This window comes from Sturnira hondurensis, unplaced genomic scaffold (assembly GCF_014824575.4).
Source record: "Sturnira hondurensis isolate 20B ecotype Veracruz unplaced genomic scaffold, ASM1482457v3 Scaffold0009733, whole genome shotgun sequence".
Taxonomy (NCBI): domain Eukaryota; kingdom Metazoa; phylum Chordata; class Mammalia; order Chiroptera; family Phyllostomidae; genus Sturnira; species Sturnira hondurensis.
In genome coordinates this window covers 6,941,108-6,961,914 of record NW_028082364.1, presented here as the reverse complement: position 1 = coordinate 6,961,914, position 20,807 = coordinate 6,941,108, and the positions used below count along the sequence as shown (strand labels likewise).

Here is a 20,807-nt window from a genome sequence, read left to right as displayed (position 1 = left end):
CCAACGGGCATCCAGCCCGTCTCTCCGTCATCACTGAGCCGGCTCGAGGCCCAGGAAAATGGAAGATCTCCGAACACCTCGGCCCTGCTCCTCATACCAAAACCAGGCCAAAGACAAGGCGGCCCCTGCTCTCTGCCACAGACCCTCATGCCTCCCGTCACCAGTCCCCTCTGGCCTGTGCCCCACCCCTCCTGCCCACGGCTGCCCACGGCTGACCCCGGGCTGGGCCCTGCCCCTGCACTCCACTGGTCAACCCACAACCAGAGGCCATGGGCTCCAACAAACGGCCAGAGCAAGGGCACTCACACCAAGGAGACCCGAGGGAGGGCTTCCAAGCCTGTGGCCTACTCCCCAGGGACTGGGCCTCGAGGTCCCAATGCCCGAGATCAGGAAGTCAAGGTCAGATGCGATGCCCCAGCATCACAAAATGACGGCACACTTCTCAACGGTCATATGGCCAACTGCAAAGGAACTGGAACCAGATGTTTTGAAAGCCTTCTGGACTAGCAGACACCTTAACCGAGTCATGGCCACCAACTGGGACTACCCCAGGGTCAGTGACAGCCTCGAGGAGGAACATCACCAGGGCTGGACCTGGCCAGCCAGGCCTGCCACAAGAGCCAGACAGGGCCTCGCCTTGCTGACAGCGGGGCATGCGCACTGCGGGCTGACTGCTGCCCGCCCATCGCTGTGTCTGCAAGCCTTCGGTCTGTGGCTCTGACGCAGGGGGAGGGGCCGGAGCGAACGTCCCACCTCTGGGGCTGGGACCGCGGGGCAGTATGAAGCCCGGGTCTGACCACTGCCCCACGAGACGTGGCCCCGGTGAAGGAGCGCTCACTTGTGAAGGGTGTGTCTGCTGCACGTTCACAAGCACCAGGGGGGGGGAGGGGGGCCTGGTCGCACGCGGGGGTCCTCCCTCCCCTCAGTCACGTTTCCGAGTGTGAACGCTGGCCGTCCCCACGCCTCAGAGCCCTACTGTGTGCACCTGAATAACCACACGAGCAGGCGGTGCGGGCAGGTGTGGGATTTACTCCATCATCTCCTCTGCCCGCCTCATATTAAATATCTGAAATATATTAATCTTAAAAAACAGTATTAACACAGTACTCAGAGAGTACAAGCGATGGGGTAAGCAGTAAGTCTGGCTGCCAGACTGCAGCTGATTTCACAGACTGGAGTGTGGCTGTGGCCCCAGCCAGTTCAGGCCCTGGGGACAGGAGTGCTGCGGACTTGTCTGCCATGTGCCACACTGGGAGGGACACAAGGCCACGGACACCAGTGCGTGGCGGCCCCTGGCTCCCTCCTCGGGACAGCGGGCCAGGAGGCCCAGCAGCCACCACCTCGCTGAGTCAGGACGTGGCCCGATCCGCGGGCCTCTGGTGCGGGGAGCGCGCCCGCGCCTCAGCCCCGGAGGAGGTGCTCGGGCTTGGGGTAGCCGAAGAGCACGAAGTCGGCCTCGTACAGCTTGTACAGCTGCCGCCGCCAGGCCAGCGGGATTTCGGAGAACCAGTCCTCCTCCCAGCTGCTGGCAGTTCTGTTCCGGTAGCTCGGGGGGAAGTGGAGCTGCCCGTCCACCTTGAGCAGCCGCAGCAGCTGGGCGGCGTCCTGGTCCAGGGTCTCCAGCTTGCCCACGAAGTCGTACTCGATCTGGCAGGGGTGGCAGAGCCGGTGCACCTGCCGCCAGTGCTCGTTGAAGGGCGCCAGCTTCTCGGTGCGGGGGTCCAGCAGGTACTGGATGAAGTGGGAGAAGGTGACCTTGAGGCCCGCGCTGAAGGCCTCGCTGACGGACGCGGGCAGGCTGGTGAGGTTGGCGTAGGCCCTGAGCATGGGCACGGCGAACCTGCGGTAGAACTCCTCGTTCTCCAGCTCGAACTTGCTGCGGAAGGCCGAGATGAGGCGCACGAAGGGGTCCCGCACGAAGAGGAACTTGGTGTACTTCTGCAGCTTGACCTTCATGAGGTGGCGGGACAGCCTCCCGTAGCGGCGCCAGAACTTGTTGAAGGTCAGGTGGGTGCTGGAGTTGTGCACGTCCTCGCGGGGGATGTCCAGCGGGTCGCGGTAGGGGGCGCCGCCGTGCAGGAGGCTCTGGCTGAGGACGATCATCACGCGCTTCCAGTTGGTGCAGGCCACCTTGGGCACGTAGCAGTAGATGACGCCGTGGCGGTCGTCCACGATCAGGTGGTTCAGCTCGTAGTTGGGGATGTCGTCGAAGGAGCGCTCCTTGGCGGGGAACACGAAGCTGGCGTTGGCGCAGAAGTCCCTCAGCACCCCCCTGCGCTCCGCCTGCCGCCGGTCGGAGTCCGGGCCCTGCTGGGCGGCGTGGCTGGACCAGTCGTAGCCCCTCACGCTCTCCTCCACGCTGCCCAGCGGGGGCCTGCTGGGGGTCGGCAGCGGGGGCGGCTCCGTCTTTCTGCCCGGCGGGACGTTCTGCTTGGTGCCGGCACCGAGCAGGTTCTCCAAAAACGCGTCCATGTCAGGTGTGAGCTCCCTCCCCACAGCCTGCTCGGGGCTGGGGCGGGGCCCCAGGGTGTGCGGCCGGGAGACGGCCGTGTGGGGGGCGAAGTGCGCCGTGCCCACGCTGTCCCAGTACACGATGATCAGGAGGACCATGCCCACGGAGCCCAGGGCCAGCCCCAGGCGGAACAGCCGCGCCTTGGCCATCCTGCGCCTGGTCCTCACTCCGGCCGCATGGAGAGGCTGGCGCCGCGCTCCCGGAACCTGGAAAGGCAATGGAAAGCCACGTTAAAGGCTGGGCCCGCCCAAGGGCCCCTCTGTGGGCTCAGGGTCCAGTGGGGGGTGCTGGCTGGCTGGCGCTCAGGTGTTCCTTCCATGAGGCCGTCTGCCGCCCACGCCGTCCTCCACGCGCTGGGTCCGGTTAGGCTGCCGACCAGGAGCCCTGGCCTCTCTGTGAACAACGCTGCTCACAAGGGCCCGAAAGGACGAGTGTGACTGACGAGGTGACTAGAGTCCTTTGTCACTGCCCTGCGGAGAGGAAGCCCGACAGAGCTGTCACTGGGGGAACGTGGATGGGGAAGAGGGGGCGCGAGGACCAGAGCACACGGGATGGCGAGGCAGCGAGGTGGCGCGAGGGTGAGGCTCAGGGCAGCTGCAGGTTAGAGAAGTGGGAAGGTGCCCGCTCCCTCCCAACCCCCTTTTACTGTGTCCATTTAATCCCCATAAACACAGGAGACAGGCCCCTGGGTGTGGCTGACATGCCTGTACGTGCCCCCCCCGCCCCAACTTAGCATGTGGACTAAGTTGTTGGGGACCCGGGCGGGGATGCGGGCTCGGAGACGGCGATACCCTGGATGCCTGACCTGGTTCGACTCCGGTTCCGACAGAGCAGCCTCGCTGCCCCAAAACCCACCCTCCTGCAACTAAAACTACAGACAGGGCACAGTCGCCAAGCAAAGGCGGGGGTCCTGGGACCTGTGGGGCGGCACCGGGTTTGCTGGGCCCCTGCTGTCTCCCATGTACCCCGGACAAGGCGCTGCAGAAGCCACCAGCCCCAAACAGCCAATGGACAGGAAAAAGCACCAGCTCCTGAGGAGAGCCCAGCCAGAGGACAGGAAGGGGCAGCTGTGTCCCTGCCCAGAGGCCTCCCCGCCTTGGGCTCCTTGGGAGGGAGCTCTGAGCCCTCGGACGTCCTGCCTGAGGGGACCGGCGTTGCTGACCTGGGGGCCTGGGGCCGCGCCACAGAGTCCTGGAGTGTGGTTCAGGGTGGGGGCTTCCGGGTGCACGGGTTTAAAAGGGCTGCAGACCAAGGTCAACCGTGTGGGGGCCCACATTGATATGACAAAGCTCCAGGAAAGACGCTGGCTGCGGAGGCTCAGGGGCTGTCCCGTGAGCGGTGCCCCAGGCACAGGGTCCCTTGTCCCTGCTGGGACAGGCCAGCTCGCCTGCACTGGGAGGGGCCAACAAGCAGGTCTGCGTGGGCGCCTCCTGCCCTCCGCCCCGCGCCGCTGACCCTGGCTGAGGCTGACTGGGGCCATGTGCTGGGATGAGCCAGGGCTGCGAGCGTGGTGGCTTGGGGAGCTCTGCAAACCCTTCCGGCAGACGATCCAGGGGGCGGTGGTCCGGGGACCCCCATTTCCTATCGGTGTCGGGAGTGGGAGAAGGGGTCTTGGGAACTGTTCCTGATGTGGCAATTACCTGACAACAGAAATATCTTTCTGGCAACACATGTCCTGCCGCAGCCGAACACCAGTGGGAAGACCTCGCCCACAGGGTCAGAGAGCTGAGCTGGGAGCTGACCTCCGCCCCGCCCATGGAAGCGGGCAGTGGGCACAGTGCCTTCCCTGCCAGGGTGGACGCAGTGTGCCCAGTGGGGAGCTGAGCCTCCGCCCCCAGCCCCCCAGCCCCCCTGGATGGACCGCGGAAGCAGGGGCAGGTGGGTCAACACTCTGCTTCCTGCCCCCCCACCCCCGACGGTGGACAACATAAGCCACGCAGACACTGTTCAAAAGAAGTCACCCACTGGGGTCAGTGTGCCCACAGTCCCCAGTGACTCACTTAGTTTAGGCCCTTTCCCTGACAGGGTCCGAACCCCAAGCCACCAGCCCAAAGTCCAGCCCACACTGCCACCGGCTGACAGGAAAATACTGTCACTAAATATCCCCGTGAGGAGAGTGCAGGTCCAAACCACAGTGAGACACCATCTCACACTCATCACGACTTCTTGTTAAAGAGAGACAGACAGAAAGACAGACAGACAACCGGTGTGGGCGGCGGTGGGGAGAAGTCAGAGCCCTCGCGCACATCGCTGGGAGCGCAACGGCATCACCCTGGCGGAGCACAGCCTGCAGGCCCCTCGGACACCAAACATGGCGGGCGCACCACCGGCAACCCCACCGCCGGGCTGGGGTCTGAAAGAACCGAGAGCAGGGTCTGCGCAGCCGGCTCCCCGCGGTGCTGCTCCCACTCGGCGGCTAAAACGGGGAAGCGGTGCGCATGTGCACTGAAGCACAGATGCACACGGGCGGCTTACCACACGACGGGACACTGCTGACCTCAACGAGGAGCCGACACAGGCTGCGATGTGGATGAGCCTGGGGACAACATACGCAGGGACGTAAGCCAGACACAGGAGGACACACACTGTGTGACGCTGCTCACATGAGGGCCCGGAGGGGTCGCAGTCCCCGAGACAGGAGGCGAAGGGGGCAGCGGGGGTCCGGGATGCAGGGTGAGGGTTTCCTGAGGACAGAGGCTCAGTTTGGGAAGCTGAGAAAGTTCTGGAGATGAGTGTGCTGCCCCTGAACTGGACACTGAAAAAAGATTAAGATAAAGTATTTTATGTTAGGTGGGGTGGTTTTTTTCAGTAAAAAAATGGGGGAAATGAGTCAGAGCTGTAACAGGGGACTTGGTGACATTTCCAACAGACACTGTTGAATGAACCGTGTTCAAAAAGAAATTAAATAAAGGCCTTAATGTGACAAAATCAAAATGGAGGCTAAGCCCAGAGCCCGCTGCCAAAGCCACACTCGCCGGAAACCTTCAGCAGAGCTCGCAGGCCGACCACCTGCCATCGGCGTGTGAAACAAGCACCGCCCCTCTGAACAGTCATGGGGGGGGGCATGAAAACAAGCCAGGACTTCCCCTCCGGCCGACCCAAACCTGGGCCTGGGAGGTTGGCACGGCCGCCCCAGGGTCCCGTCCCCCCTGGAGAGTGGCCAGGGGCCTGGCTTGTTTCGGGGCAGCGCTTCCAGGCCTTTCCAAGTCAAGGCATGGAGCACCCTGGTGCTGCGCTGAGGCCATGTCCATTTTTAACATCAAGGCACAAGGGCGGTCCTCTGCGTTGTCACTTCCAACCTCAAACATGCCACATAAACAGCAGTTGTGGAACTGAGCTGGCGGGGGAGTGTCCTTGAAAGCGGAGCACAGTGGGGCCTTGGACCTGTGTGGCCCAGGCTCAAGTCTGAGAGCTGCAGAGAGGGGGCCCACTGGACGGTGGCCCCACAAGTTCTCCTCTTCAAAGGGGTCAGGGGGTCAGCTAGGGAAGTGTCTGAGCAGGGCAGCTGAAGCCAGAGATCTCGGCAGCACCCCACTGCTTTCTGGGGAGGAGGGAGCCAGGTGACACCCAAAGCCACGACCCTGTCTTACGGCATGTCAGGGACAGATGTTTCTCTCCCTCTCTTCTTTTTTTTTAAAGATTTATTTATTTATTTATCCTTAGAGGGGAAGGAGAGAGGGAGAGAAACATCGGTGTATGGTTGCCTTTCGTGAGTCCCCTGCTGGGAACTGGCCTGCAACCCAGGCATGTGCCCTGACTGGGAATCGAACTGCGATCATGTGGTTCGCAGGCCCGAGCTCAATCCACTGAGCTACACCAGCCAGGAAACTTCATACAGTAATTTTTCATCCAGAAAATAAGGGCATGGTTTCCAAACTCAAATCTCCCACTATTTCAAACCAGGTCAACAAAAGCCCACACGTTTGAAATGACTTCCCACCGGGCCTACCTCGGGCCAGAGGCCTGGCAGTGGCCTCAGCCAGAAGCTGCATCTCTGGGGCTAGCTTTCCTCCAGAGCTCGGTCAAATGCCCTCGTCACCGCTCCTGACAAAGGAATTCGGTCAGGTTCACACCCAAGCACCTGGGCTGGCAGGCAGAGCCGTCTGCTGGCTCGGGCGGGCAGTCACGCTCATCACATGGCAGGTGGGAGGCTGCCCCCCACACTGGCTGCCCCCCACACTGGCTGCCCCCCACACTGGCTGCCCCCCACACTGGCTGCCCCCCACAGTGGCTGCCCACTCAAGGCTGCCCCCCACACTGGCTGCCCCCACACTGGCTGCCCCCACACTGGCTGCCCCCACACTGGCTGCCCCCACACTGGCTGCCCCCCACACTGGCTGCCCCCCACACTGGCTGCCCCCCACATTGGCTGCCCCCCACACTGGCTGCCCCCACACTGGCTGCCCGTCTCAAGGAGCCTCCCCACCAGGAGCAGGCAGAACTGGGGAAGACGGGGTGACCTGCGGCTGCCTTTTGGGCTCAGCCCCTGACATTCGGGGGTGCCACGGTGACAGTCGCCCCGTGAGACCCGTGGAAGGGCACTTCCCACGCTCTTTAGCAGAGCAGACGACTCCAGTGCCTAAAGGTCAAGGGATGTGATGCTCGATCTTATGTGTGCAAATGTGACTGAGCCTCGGGCTGCTCAGGGAGTGGTCGCACATCGTCCCCGAGTCACATGGAGGCCAAAGACACGGAACAGCGGGCGCAGCCCTGAAGGAGGAGGACAGAGTGGGAAGACGGATGCTCCCTGACTTCGAGGCTCACTGGTACATACGGGGATCCATAGTGTGGAACTGGCAAAGGAGCAGAGGAGCGATTGATGGAACAGAGCAGAGATGACGCAGGGAGCCACGGCGGCGTCCCCTCCCTCGACAGCGCCGGGACAACTGGACGCCCACATGCCAAACGACACACTGGACACGGGCCTCCCTCTGCTCACACTGGCTGGCTCGGCAGGGTCACAGAGCTGAACGGGGAGCGCGGCACAGCCAAACCCTAGGAGGCAACACGGGGGCACCTCGGTGCCTCGGGCACGGCAAGGCCTTTCAGGTAACAGCCCCATGAGTGGAGCTGGCCACACACTGACCTGTGGCCGGGCGCGCACTGCAGTGTTACCTGAAACAGCTACAGACTAGAAACAGGCCCCAGCCCATCCACGTACCCGGACGAACCTGCCGGGTGCTCGCTCACTGGGGGACTGGTCAGCCGTGACAAGGAGCAGGCCCTGCCTCACACAGCAATGCACGGCACACGTGGGTGGCATGGAATCAGTGGACCAGACATGAGAGAACATTCCACATGGCTCCATGCACAGGAAACTCTCAAAGGGCAACGCCAGCGACGGAAATCACAGGCCTCGGGGGCACCGAGGGAGACCCTGGACGGAGAGGTTCCAGCGCACTGGCCGAAGTGATGGTCTGTGCCCACGCTCATAGAGCGGAACACTTACAGTGTGTGTGTCTCCGGTGTGTAAACCACCCTACCGCACACTTCACCCAGGAAACGATGGCAGCAGTCTTATGAAGTCAGCCTCCAGCAGGCAGGGCCTCCAACAGGGAGGCTGTGCCTGGCTCTCAGCGGTCCCCACAGTGCGGGTCAGCAGTTCCCGTGGTGCAGGGCAGGCCCCAGCAGCAATGTCCTTGTCCACATGCAGAGATCGAGGAAGGGGAGGGCATCCTGGGGCCAGGGCTGGCCTCTGCCGGTGGCCTGGGACATGGCTTACGCCTGCATTTCCAGCCCCCACGTACAGCACAGGGGTGGGGGAGGCCTGTGCCCCGCCCCGAGCTACCGAGGGTGAAAATGAGAGACACCAGTGGATACTGCTGCAGAGCAGAGCGCTTTCGCTGCGCTGTACCACTGGCCTTGACCCTTCCGCCTCCACCAGACCCCCAGCATCTGTCTCACTGAATAGACCATGTGATTTTCATTATTCTCATGCTTTCTGCCAACAGGCAGCTACCAGCAGTCAAAAACTGTGAGTTTCAAGTAGATTCTACAATAAAAAGTTAATATACTTCCAAAAGTGCTGCTGCAAGGCGCTGCATATTTTAATTTGATCCTCACACGAACTATGATAAAATCAAGACAAAACACACAACCAGCCGGAGTCCACAGGACCAGGAACTGCCCAGAGCTGGCCCGGAGCCCGGGCAGGCAGAGGGAAGGCCCTCTCCCCAGACACTGCCCCTCGAGGCCGCTTCCATGCGGACAGCTTGGTTTTTCGACACTCGGGTTCCTGTTACCTTTACCTCTGAGAGAGCCCACCTCTTCTTGTCCAGCTGACCAACTTCTGAGCACGATGTCCAGTGACCAGAGCTGTGCTTGGGAGTGCAGGCTGCCTCAGCATTGCTGCACTGATCCCCCGCGGCTCACGCCAGGGCAGTCTGCAGAGCTCTGGAAAGTTCCTGTGAGTGGCTCCACGCCCACGCCCTCTGTGCCCGTGCCGTCCAGGCTGCAGCGGACACTCCGAGGCCCGAATTAAACCCCCACTGAGAGGCAGAGCCGCACATGCTGCTGCCAGCACACGGGTTTGTTTGCTTACAAAACGACTTCACTTCTGTTCTGCTCACCCTGCAGCCTAACCCCGGCAGTGCATCCAAATAAAAGTAAGCAATAAACGGTCACACTGACGGAATGGAAGGTGACGCACAGCCCAGAAGGCCTGGATGAGAACCGAGCCCAAACTGAGCCTCAAAAGTGAAGGGGGGAGGCCCACAGCACCACTGGCTGTCTGCTCCCCCTGGTCTCTAAGGCCCCAGCGACATCTTGGTAGCTGGGACATTAAGGCACGTGTACTGATCCCCCACTCTGGAATTAGATACACCTTCTCATTGGACAGGCACTGCATCTACTAAATCTCCCACATTCCTGCCTTTACCCCATATCCGTGTGGTACTGGACTCTGGACTCCAAATAACTCACTTCTCAGACTTAAGTCAATTCAAAGAAATCATTTCAAGGTGAAATCAGGGTAATTAATTTTGCCACTATTAGTTCAAGAACCTGCCTGAGGCTTTCTTCACCTTAGAAACACATCCAGCCCCTAAGCCCTCAGCCCTGCCACTGCCCCGGCCCTGGTGCACGCTTCCCCCTAATTCCTGCAGCGGCAGGACCGTCCCCCCTGCTTCTGCTCCAGTCATCAGAGCCCACAGCTCCCCACGTACAGCCCTCACAACGGCCTGTGACAAGCCCGTGAGTGGAATCCTCTGGTCTCGCCTCTTCCTCTGTCCCCACAACGGCCGTGCTGTTCCTCAACACCGCCGACCTGCCCACCGCCTGGTCCAGTTGTCACCACCCTCTCCTGGGCCACTCACACAGGGGAACCCAGGGGCCTGACCCCACACTTGCTTCTGATCTGTGCGCAAAGCACCTCCTGCGTGAGGGCTGCCCTGGTCACTCCCAGCCTCCCCCCACGCACCACTGCTTCGCCAGCCCCCACCCCCCAACACTGTCTGCTCCCTAGCTTATCCGCTCACCATCCACCCGCATAGAACAGAAACTTGTAGAAGGGGAGTACCTGCCTGTCCCTCACGGCTGCCGCCTCATGGCTAGAATGGTGTCTGGCATACAGCAGGTGCTCAATAAAGTGTTCTTATGCTACCAACNTCCCAGCCTCCCCCCACGCACCACTGCTTCGCCAGCCCCCCCCCCCAACACTGTGTGCTCCCTAGCTTATCCGCTCACCATCCACCCGCATAGAACAGAAACTTGTAGAAGGGGAGTACCTGCCTGTCCCTCACGGCTGCCGCCTCATGGCTAGAATGGTGTCTGGCATACAGCAGGTGCTCAATAAAGTGTTCTTATGCTACCAACAGCAACAGCAAAGCGGAGGAACACGGCCGGCCCTGGTTCCATCATTTATGAAACTGGCGGATGGGCAAAGGATTCACGATACCATTTTCTGGACTTCTGCAAGTATGTAAAAATCTCTTTATAACAAATGAAAAGAAAAAAAAAGCTAAAGAAAGTGCTGAACCTCTGATATGTGCCCACAGCCAGGAGACAGGAAACAGGGAACAATGACAACAACGAAGAGGAAGGAAGGACACGTACACCCTGACTGATAAGGAAGGGCTGCTGAGCGATCCCCTCACCCTACTCCCCAGCCGCAGCCCCCAAGCACAGTCAGGGTCAGGGCCTCTGCTTCCGGTGGGAAGTGTGCCGCGCCTCTGCCCTCAGTTTCACGGAGGCTGGGCCTGTGTGCTCCGGACTAAGTCATTCTGGGGAGTTCACCACCAAAACAGCAGAGCCCCACCCTGCTCCCGTGCCCCACCTCCACCCTGCCTGCCCCTTCTTTGCTGCCGAGTGTCTGGAAGCTCGGGCCGCTCCCTCCCTGCCTGAGTAGCAGCCCCGGAGCAGCAGCAGCTGGTCAGTGGGGGCGTCACCTACAGCTCTGCCCGCTCTGCCCGCGGACGCCTTCTCCAGACTGGCGTGCCATCTCTTCCACCAGAGCCACGCTCAGCGGCCTGCCCGCCCACGGCCAAGTGCGGGCTGTCACAGCCGACCGGGCGGCATCCCGCCACGCGTGTTCTGCTCCCACACAAGGCTTCACTTTCCCTGGAATGAACCACAGCCCTGGTTTCCGTTTGATTTGTGTTCTGTGCACTCGTCGCCAACCCGGCCCCAGTGCCTGAACCTCCACACACCCCAGCGCAGGTGCCCCATCAATTTCACCTCCCCCTCAAATCCTTCCCAGGGACCTCTGGCCAGCTCAGGTCACCAGGGGTCTGGCGTCCACGCCCGGTACCTGGCGGGCAGCCTGGCCTCTGGGGCTCACCCAGAGCCTTTCCCCTCTCTTCCAAGGGTAGCTCTGTCCGCCTAGGCTGACCGCCTCGTTCTGACAGAGCACGCCTGCCAGTCACTTCCTTAGAAGGTCTCGAGGGGTGAATTTTGGGAGCTCATCTGAAAATATTTTGACTCCACTCCCTTTGCCTCAGTGTAGAGCTCAAGATTCAAAAGTGGTCCTTCAGAACTTGGAAAGCCCTGTCTCGTCTCCCAGCTCCCACTGTTGCTGCGCGGGAGTCCCCGGTCGTCCTCCCTCCTCCTGGGCTGCCCTGCTTCCACGCTTCCTCTAGAAGCCAGCACAGCCTTCTCTGTCCCCGAGTCCTGAGACCCCACAACAACGTGCCTCGGAGTGGGTGTGCCCGGCTCCCCAGGCTCTGGGACCCACAGCTTCAGAGGCACTTCCAAATAAAGCCCTTGCTCCCCAAACTCGCACTAGGCACCCTCCGAGGAAACCCAGCACCCTCACAGCTTCTGCCCACACTCTATCCATCGGGGAGCTGAACTCACTGCGAGAGTGAAGGACACCCGCACTTTCCTCCGCGCTGCCAGCCCCTGCAGCGCCCTTCAAGGGGGAAAGGTACGCGTCCAGGAAGTTACCTTGCATCATCTGGCCAGCGATTTCACCCCACTTTCTTCCTTCCTTTCTGTCTCGCTCTTTTTCACTGTCTTTCTTACTGAAATCATCATTCAGCTCCCAACCTCCTGATCTGATCCTGCAACTTTCTTTTTCCTCTCTTTTTGCCTCTCTCTGCTTTTCCACTCCTCTTCCTAAGTTCCCTATCCTTCCCCCCCCCCCACCCCGAGTGTTCATCTCTGCCATTGCTCTTTACACCCAGGGCTTCCTTCTGGTTCTTTGCTCTTCTTTTTGGAGCGTCCTGCTTGTATACGTGTGTGCCACGTTCATCTCCGTGCGTGTACGAGTGGCAGCTTGCTTTTCACAGCTTCTCCCTGCACACCTGCACCACCTGCGAGTGTGTTCTGGCCTCTATCTCCCCCTATGGAAGGGGTGGGGGAGTAAAGGGCCCTGGAAGCTCTGAACCCTGGGACAGGGGTTAGTAATCATGAGCCTCATCAGCAAGTGCTCTAGCTGGGCCTCCTGACCAAGGGCCCTGACGACACTGTTTTCAGGTCTTTGCTCTTGGGCTGCTCAAAGGCCCCTTCACTCTGCTGCCTGGACGGAAAGGGCGGTCCGTCGAGCTCCGGGCGCCCAGCACCCTCCCAGGTCCTGCTCAGAAGTGCACTGCTCTCCCCCGTGCAGCTGGGCCTGGCGCTTTCCAACTGGGCTGTGACATTTCGAAAGTCCTCTCAGCAGTTACAGAAACCCCCACCCCTTGGTTAGCTGCAGGAAGTACCGAGTCGCTATGTCAGTTGTGTTCAGCCCATCTGTTGGCAAAGCCACCAGCCCTGGCCGCAGCCACACACCCACTAAGTAGGTGTGAAACTGCCTAACTGCTTCTTTCTGAAGAGAGAGAAACCATGTCCACGATCAAAACCAAAGACTAAGTTCTTTTTAGATGACAAAGTAGCTGCCTTTGTGTCAGTGGCGTCAATGGCGGGGGCCGGCCAGCCCACGAGGTGCGTTTCTGCGGGAATGCGGAGAGAGTGGCCGTCACGAAGCCGTGTCACGCACCTTAAAGACACCGAAGTCATGCAGGTGCCTGCAAACGGCTGGGGGACAGCAGATCCTGGAGCCCTTGGAGCCCAGTGACCGCGCAGCGGGGTGACGCCCGCCCACCCACGTCCAGGGCCGGCCGCCCCACGCGCGTGTCCCCAGCGGGGCCTCCGTGGACACCGCTCCGCCCTCCGCCGGGGCCCGCGGCACCGCCCGCGAATCACAGGCGTTCTGCCCGCGCCCGGGCCAAATTCCCGGCCGCTGCCAGCTCCGTCCTCGCGCCGCCAAGTCCCGGTGCCACGGAGCCCACGGCCCGCGACCCCCGCCGACCCGGCGGCCGCTGCGGCCCCAGCGCGGAAAACTTCCCGGCGCCGCCGCGCGCGCCCGCCTAGGGGGCGGTCGGAGCCCGGAGCCCGGAGCCCCGCCGCCGAGAAGCGCCCCTCGCGGGTCTGCCGAGCGGCCCGGGCCCCGCACGTGCGGCCGCGCCCCCCGCCCCCCGAGCGGAGCCGTCCGGCGCACCCTGCCGCGGCCGGCTCGCTCCGCCCCGCGCCCGACGGCGCCCCAGGCTCGCGGGCCAAGTCCCGGCCGCTCGCTGGGGAGCGGCGTCCCCTGCCCGGGCCGAGGCGCGGCTCCCGGGGTGGCCGGCTCAGAGAGGGCGCGCGCCGAGCCAAGGTCACACAGCGGCCGGCGCGGGGCTCGGCCAGGGCGCCGCCCGGCCCTCCGGGGGGAGGAGGGGGCAGGGACCGCGCGGCCGCCGCGAGCCCGCCCCGCGCCCCGCGCCCCGCGTCCCGCACCTCACCTCCCCGCCGGCCGCCGCCACCGCCACCGCCGCCACCGCCGCCTCGCGACCCTCGGAGGCCGCCCCTCCGCCGGCCCCGCCCCCGGCTTCGCAGCCCCGCCTCCCGCCCCTCGTCTCGCGAGAGCTCGCGGCCCATCAGCGCGCCCACCCTCAACGCGCCTGCGTCCTCCGCTCCCCGCCCCGCCTCCCAAACCATTGCCATGTGGCGCCGTATTTACGACCCGAGATGGGCCCCGCCCCCTCCCCCAGCAGCCAATCCTGCCCTGCCGGCCCCGGCGTTGGCTCCGCCCCTAGCGGCCCGGGGCCCCTGGAGCTAGGGGGAGCCCCGGATGGCTGTCAGTGCAGTCCTCTGACACCAGGCTGCGTCTGCAGCCAGCACGGCCCCGCTAACCGACACTGAGGCAGCCCCTGCTGTCTGCAGCACCCGCCCGCTAGCGCCGACTGCGCGCAGGGCGTTGTGAGGCTCCCGGCCGTGGCCGTGGACTCGCTGTGCCACCTTTGGGGAAGCGACTGAACCTGTCTGCGGTGGTCTCCAAGTCAGCCACCGTGAGCCACCGTGCAGGGACCCAGTGAGGCCCGAATGAACGATGCCCGGATGAATGATGCCTATGCATTCTTAGCAAGATGCGCGGCGGCTGGCCGTTGCTCTGAGTATCACTTATTTTGTAAATGTGCTTAATGCGCGTAAGTTACTATAGGCACTATTTTTAAGTGTTCAGTTCGGTGGCGTTAAGTACGGAACTTTTTCAGTTAGCGATGTTTTTACGTGGTTCCTGCCTCTGGACAACCACCAGGGACCGACCGAAACCCAGACAGTTGCGGGAATCGAACAGGCAACCTTTCTCTTTGCGGGGCGACGCCCAACTCACCGCGCCAGGCCGGCAGGGGCGGCAGGTGTCTTCTGTTGGAAGGAGGGCTGTGTCTTCTTTACTCCTTCCCCAGACAGGGCTCAGACATGGAGAGTTCCCGTTGCTGGGCCCTGCAGACCTGGCATGGGAGGAGCCAGGAAGGCCTTCCTGCAGCTTCACTTCTAACAGTGGAGACCACAACGACAAAAGGAAGATACTGCCCTGGTTGGTGTGTTTCAGTGGAATGAGCACAGGCCAGCGAACCACAGGGTCGCTGGTTCGATTCCCAGCCAGGGCGCATGCTTGGGTTGCAGAGGCCAGGCCCCCAATAGGTGGAGTGGGAGAGGCAAACACACGTTAATGTTTCTCTCCCTTTTTTCCTCCCTTCCCCTCTCTAAAAATAAATAAATAAGATCTTTAAAGAAGAAGAATGCACCAACCTGTCCTTTGCATCCATCCTTCCCCTTAGCATGAGAATAGCGAGCCCAATACCCTGTACCCACGTACTCCCCAGCTACCACCTTCTCAGCTAGTCTCTCAAAGCCCGAGTCCCATTCCCAGGGCACCATCCCCCTTCCCCATCAGCCCCACTCACTCCCCTGCCTGGAAAGAGGTTTCCCCAGCAGGCAGGCTCCGGGTGGCAAAGGGCAGGAGCACTCAAATGCAAAGATACCGGTTACCCTCTGCTGGTTACAGTGGGTAGCAGGTGACAGGCCATGTCATGTTACTAGTAGGGTTTGAAATCTACAGACACAGCAGCTGCGATGTTTTGTAGGAGTATGAGTTTACTAGGGCCACTGCGATGAAGTTCCACAGACTGGGTCGCTTAAACAACAGAAATTTAATCTCTCAGTGCTGGAGGCTGGCGGTCCCAAGGTCAAGGTGTGGCCCCATCTGAGGGTGCGAGGGAGAAGTGCTTCCAGGCCTCTTCCTTGGCTTGACAGTGGCCCTCTTCTTCACGTCTCTACTCCATTAACTCCCCTCTGTGTGTTGCTGCCTCTGTGTCCAAATTTTCCCTTTTTTATAAAAACACAGTTATACCGGACTAGGCCCCACCCTAATGACCGCACTTGAACTTGATTTCTCTGTAAAGATCCTGGTTCCAAATAAGGTCATGTTCGGGGGTGCTGGGGTCAGGACTCAAACGGTTCTTCCTTTTTTTTTTTTTAAAGAGAGACACCATGTAGCCTATAATACTTCTAGAGTAACCCCCTATTAAATGTTGATTTCTGCTACATGTATGTTAGAATGGTTAAAATACATGTATACATTTATAAACCCAGACACCACCACATGCTGGCAAAGACATGCAGTCGCGGGGGCTCCTTGCATGGCTGGGAGGAAGGCAAAATGACTAAACCTAAGTCTAACATGTGGCCCACACACTGGTTTCTCAGTATTTCCCTAAGAGAAATAAAGACCTAAGAAACTGACCCGAGAGAAATACATTTGTACAAAACCCCATATGCAGCTGTTCTTAGTGGCTTTATTCACAATGGCCCCCGCCTGGAAATGGCCCCAAACCTTCGGCTGGCCAATGAACAGACAAGCAAGCTGTGGTGCGTGCAGACATCGGGATCCGTCTCACCAACACAAGGAGCAAGCTGTCGAAGCGCAAAGCAACAGACAAAACTCAGGTACGTCCTGCTGCGTGAAGGAAGCCGAACTCAAAGCAGGAGATGCCGTGTGATCCCACTGAGACGACGCTCTGGAGAAGGGACAGGCACTTTCCTTCTAGGGACGGGGGTTGGCGAGAGTTTGGCCAAGAAAGGAGAGAGGAAACCGGAGGCGATGGGACCATCTGCACCATGAATATGGTGAGGATGGCTCCGTGGCTACAGGTTTGCCAAAACTCAAAAAACTACAGGCTGACAAGGATTCATTTCGTCCTATGTAAATTACACCGCCATTAAACAATATTGTAAACTGTAACTTCTCCAGCGGAGATTTAGCTCATGGTGAAGAAGTAATACAGGTGGTTCACCCAGCAAGCCTGCGTTGGAGGTGCTCAGTTAGCAACTCTGCAAGGCCAGCCATTCCCAGACCACCCTGAAATGGGCACAGAGGGGCATGGGCACCCCCGGATAAGATAAAAGGGCTCCTGGTCACATAAGAGGGGGGCACAGAGAACGCAGTTCTGTGTCTAACTAGAGCCGGAGTTCTCAGCCAGGCTCTCTGCAGGTAGCATGTGCTGTCTCCGCCCCCTGGGAAGGTTGGTAAAGGCAGGTTTGAATTAAATGGAGGTTCCGGCTTCCAAGAGCCAGAGTCCCACACCCTGAAAGCCTTTGAACAAAACTGTTTGGTGAGCCCCGGATAGGCTGAGGAGGGGGTGAGGGCCCCAGCGAGGGGAACTCTGGGGTCGGGGAGGAAAAAGGAGAACAGCTGGGTAATGGGGACCAGGTTCCCTTTTGGGGTGGTGAAATGATTCGCATAACATTGTGAATGTGGTAAATGACAGTGAATTGCTGGCTTTAAATGTCATGTCAATTGCACTTCCGTTAAAAAACTCACACATCTCCTTTGGAATAGCTACACAGTATCCTCACAGATGAGGCAGCAGAAGCTCAGGGAAGTTAACCCACCAAAGGTACACAGATGTATAAGTGACAGAGTCTGGACCAGAAGCCCAATTCGGGGCTCCAGAGCCGGAAGTCCACTGCACTGCAGTTGACCCCGTGACCCAGAGGGCACCTGCTCCGAGGGCTTGTGAGCAGGCCAGCTCCTCCCTGGAGACACCCCCACTGTGACCTTCACCTCCCTGCTCTCGGCCCAGACCCCCTTCAAGTGCTGGTGGATCCAGGAGGGAGGCCTTTCCTGGCAGGATCCTTGTTGGCTGCAGCGCCCCCGCCCACCCCCTGGCTCCCTGTGCAAAGGCCTCCCCAGGGCTGACCACAGCGTAGCCCTGTGGTCTCTGGGCTTCGGTCTGAGTTATTGCAATGTCCCCTACAGATGACAGCGATTGCTGGTTTCACAACCGGCATTGCAACAGAAAAAAGACAGAAGGGCTGTGGCCTGGGCTCGGGGAAGTCAGCTGCTGATGGAACTGGCTGGGAGGTCCCAGGTCTCTGGGAGCTTGGATCAGGGTGCTAGGAGAAGAAAGAAACCTGAAGAATTGGTATGAGAATTGCAGATTTAGCTCGCCTTTTGTGCGGGGGGTAGAAAAGTCTGGGGAACCGGACAGGAACCTCATGAGCAGCCCTGAGCTCGGGCGCCCTCAGCCCCACCCAGGTTCGGCGCCCCGAGTCTGTCTCAGAGGGCGTGTCTTGCCTGCAGGGTGGGGTGGGCTCCCACAGGGGAGGTGGCACACTGGCCCTGACGTGGGGCACTCACCTGCCCTGCGTGACCTCATGGGGGCTTCAGTCTCCTTCTCTGTTTAATGGCTCAGGGGACACCCCTTTCCCGGGGGTGGCTCTGTACTCCGAGGAGGACGAGGACAACAGTGTGAGCTGTGCCGGTCTAGGCAGCCTGTCTGCTGGGGGACCTGCCAGGTCGCCCCCTGCTGGCCACCCCCGTCTCAGGTAGACCGACCACCTCCTTAGTCTTGCAGCTGCTCCGGCTGCCCCTGCAGGGTTTGAACCCAGCGAAGGCTGAGAGGGCACCGAGCTGAGAAGAGCGATGTGTCATTCCTTCCTCTCAGGGCGGCGAGAAACAACCGCTGGACCTTCACAAAACCCAAATAAAGCACCGTCAGCTCACTTTCCTTTTCCACTCGGGCAAATGCTCGGCCTCTCAGAACGCGGAGAAAGCTCTTAGCAAAGAGGCCCGGACCCAGTGTCCCCAGCACCACCAGCCCCCCTGGAGCAGGCTGCCCAGGCCCAGGGGTCCTCGTGAAGCTGCCCTGCCTCAGCCTGGGCCCTGAAGCAGACCCTGAGGTGGGGTGCGGGAGTGTATTTGGGAAGCACTGGATCCAGGGGCAAATGGGTCTCAGTCCCTGGGGTTGTCCACCAGCGTGGGGAGGCTGCCCCCCATCCTATGGTGGGGGTAGGGTGGGGTGGGGTGGGGTGGGGGAGGGATGCCCTGGGGCTGCGCCTTGCACAGGAGCCGCACCTGGGCTGCAGGTGTGCACGGAGAGGGCCCAAGGAGGGCCTCCCCACACCTGGCCAGTCCTCCCGACCAACCTGCCCACCTCTGTGCAGGGCATGGGTGTCTTGCCCCACCGTACCCATCCCCGCTGCTGCCCAGGTGGGCCTACAGGACAGCAGACCACTGGAGGCTGGAAGTCAAGGTGTGGGCTGGCCACGCTCCCTCCCGGGGCTCCAGGGTCCAGTCCTTCCTGCCTCATCCAGCTTCTGGGGGCCCTGGGTGTGCTTTGGCTCTCCCTGCCTCGGTAGCCCCCGGGCTGTCACCCGGCTGTGTGTTTGCGTCCTCTCCTCTCAGGAGGACACTTGCCTCCGGATTGGGGGCTCCACCCTAAACCCAGGGTGGTGTCATCTCCAGATCCTTCACTAATTTCATCTGCAAAGACACAATTTCTCAATCGAGTCACATGCTGAGGTTCCGGGGACAGGCATTCGGCAGAGGAAGAGGAAGAGGACCCTCTGGGCCTGGAGCCAACCGTCCAGGAGGGCGGCCCCACTGGATTCACGAGCACGACACAGCTCTCCCCCTTCCGGAAGGGGCCCCCGTGGGCTGGCCCGTGCCTCGCCCAGCCCACAACGTGTTCTCCCAGATGTGGACACAGGTGTTCACGCTCATGCGTGCACACAGATGCACACAGACTGGCACGCAGACACCACACGGAGACACACTCACACAAAGCACCAGTGTGCACAGCCACGGGCCCACGTACGGCCCTGAGCAAGGGACACTGAAGCCCCGAAGCCTTCCACTGGGGGCCCATCAGCTCCAGAGCCGTGGGGAGAAGCCCTTCTGAAGGGGTGTTTCCAGCCCCGCCTGGTGCCCCCCCTCCCCCCAGCTGTGGCATTGACTTCAAAGCCCAGCACCACTTCCGCCCTCGAGTCCTGGGAATTCTCCCAGCAATACTTGTGCCGACCACATTTGTATACATCTTCATAAGTGTCCTCATCCAGACCCCAAATCACATCACACATCCTGTTGTGAACCTTCATTCTTTCCGTTGGCGAATCTGGGACCGCTGCCCGCACCGCAAATAACAGAACTGGGGCTGCTTTAAAAATAATGAACGCTTTTTAAAAGTTATTTATTTACTTATTTATCCCACCGCACCCCCACTGCGGCCAGTCTCGGCCACTTCCTGTGACTTCCTGTGACGCTTCCTGTGAAGGCAGGACACAGGCTCGCACCTGTGCACACACAGACACACATACACGCCTGCGCACACACCCGTGCACACACAGAGGTGCACACCCACGCTGTATGTGCACACAGATTCCTGCCGGGTCTTCATCACCCACACCTTCTGCTGTCTCAAGGAAAGAAATGATGGATGCTTACAACACCCAACTGCAGTTGGAGCCCCAACTTTCTCTCAGGCCTGGCCACGCCGTCCTGCACCCCACGGTCAACGACGCATCCCTCTCTGTGCAGCTGGGTATTGAGAGGAATGTGGGCACGTACTGGGGGACGGTGGGTCGTCCCGCCTGTTCGTGGGAATAGGAGAACACACTCGTCTTCCCCTGGTGCCGGCTCCTCCGGGAGCCTGTGAACATACCGGGTGGGGTCCAGTGTCACTCTGCAGACTGGCCAAGGCGTGTGGGGTGCCAGGGCTAATTTCACGCAGCCACTTGTCTAGGCAACGGAACCTGGTCAAACCCCAGGCTGGACGTTGCTGTGAAGCCATTGTTCAGAAGGGACTGAGTGGAGCCCATGCCCCTGTGTGTGTGTGGGGGGGGGGCCACGTCCCACCAGGCAAAGGCTGCTGGACAAAAGGGCCGCGGTTGTGTGGAAGAGGGTCGCTGCCTCCTGGGCCTTCAGACTCTGGGCCTCCGGGCTGCTCCAAAGACTCCAGACCTGCACGCTGGCAGTCACGGTTTGGGGGGCAGGGGGCAGTTCCTTAAGGTAAGTCTCCCTCCCTCTCCCCTGCCTCCTCGGTGTCCCCAACAGCTTCCTCAGCCTGAGCTGGAGCTCCGGGGGGGGGGGCATGGCCTGGGGGGCCGTGGCCTGGGGGGCCATGGCCTGGTGGCCCAGGCACACAGAGCTCCTCCTGGAGCAGAAACCGGGAGGTGTGGCGACCCTTCGGACCAGCACCACAGTCGGCGGGAATCAGCCATAGAAGCCCAAGGCCCTCTGCAAGGTCCTGGGAAGGGTCCTGACACCCCGTGGGTGGCCTTC

At 60.9% G+C, this 20,807-nt stretch overlaps 1 protein-coding gene across 2 annotated transcripts; it reads right to left on the bottom strand.

Annotated features, from left to right (window-relative positions):
• Window positions 1–1,010: 1,010 nt before the first annotated feature.
• On the bottom strand, window positions 1,011–13,772 carry CHST12 (carbohydrate sulfotransferase 12). 2 transcript variants are annotated; one of them, XM_037057929.1, is made up of 2 exons: window positions 13,708–13,772; window positions 1,011–2,718 (listed from the first exon to the last, which is right to left on the bottom strand). In XM_037057929.1, exon 2 carries the CDS (start codon window positions 2,659–2,661, stop codon window positions 1,402–1,404), a length of 1,260 nt encoding a protein of 419 aa, XP_036913824.1. In that variant the 5' UTR covers window positions 2,662–2,718; window positions 13,708–13,772; the 3' UTR covers window positions 1,011–1,401. The 2 variants fall into 2 exon arrangements, with proteins under 2 accessions (XP_036913824.1, XP_036913825.1); XM_037057930.1 differs by having other exon boundaries at window positions 13,703–13,724.
• Window positions 13,773–20,807: the final 7,035 nt, after the last annotated feature.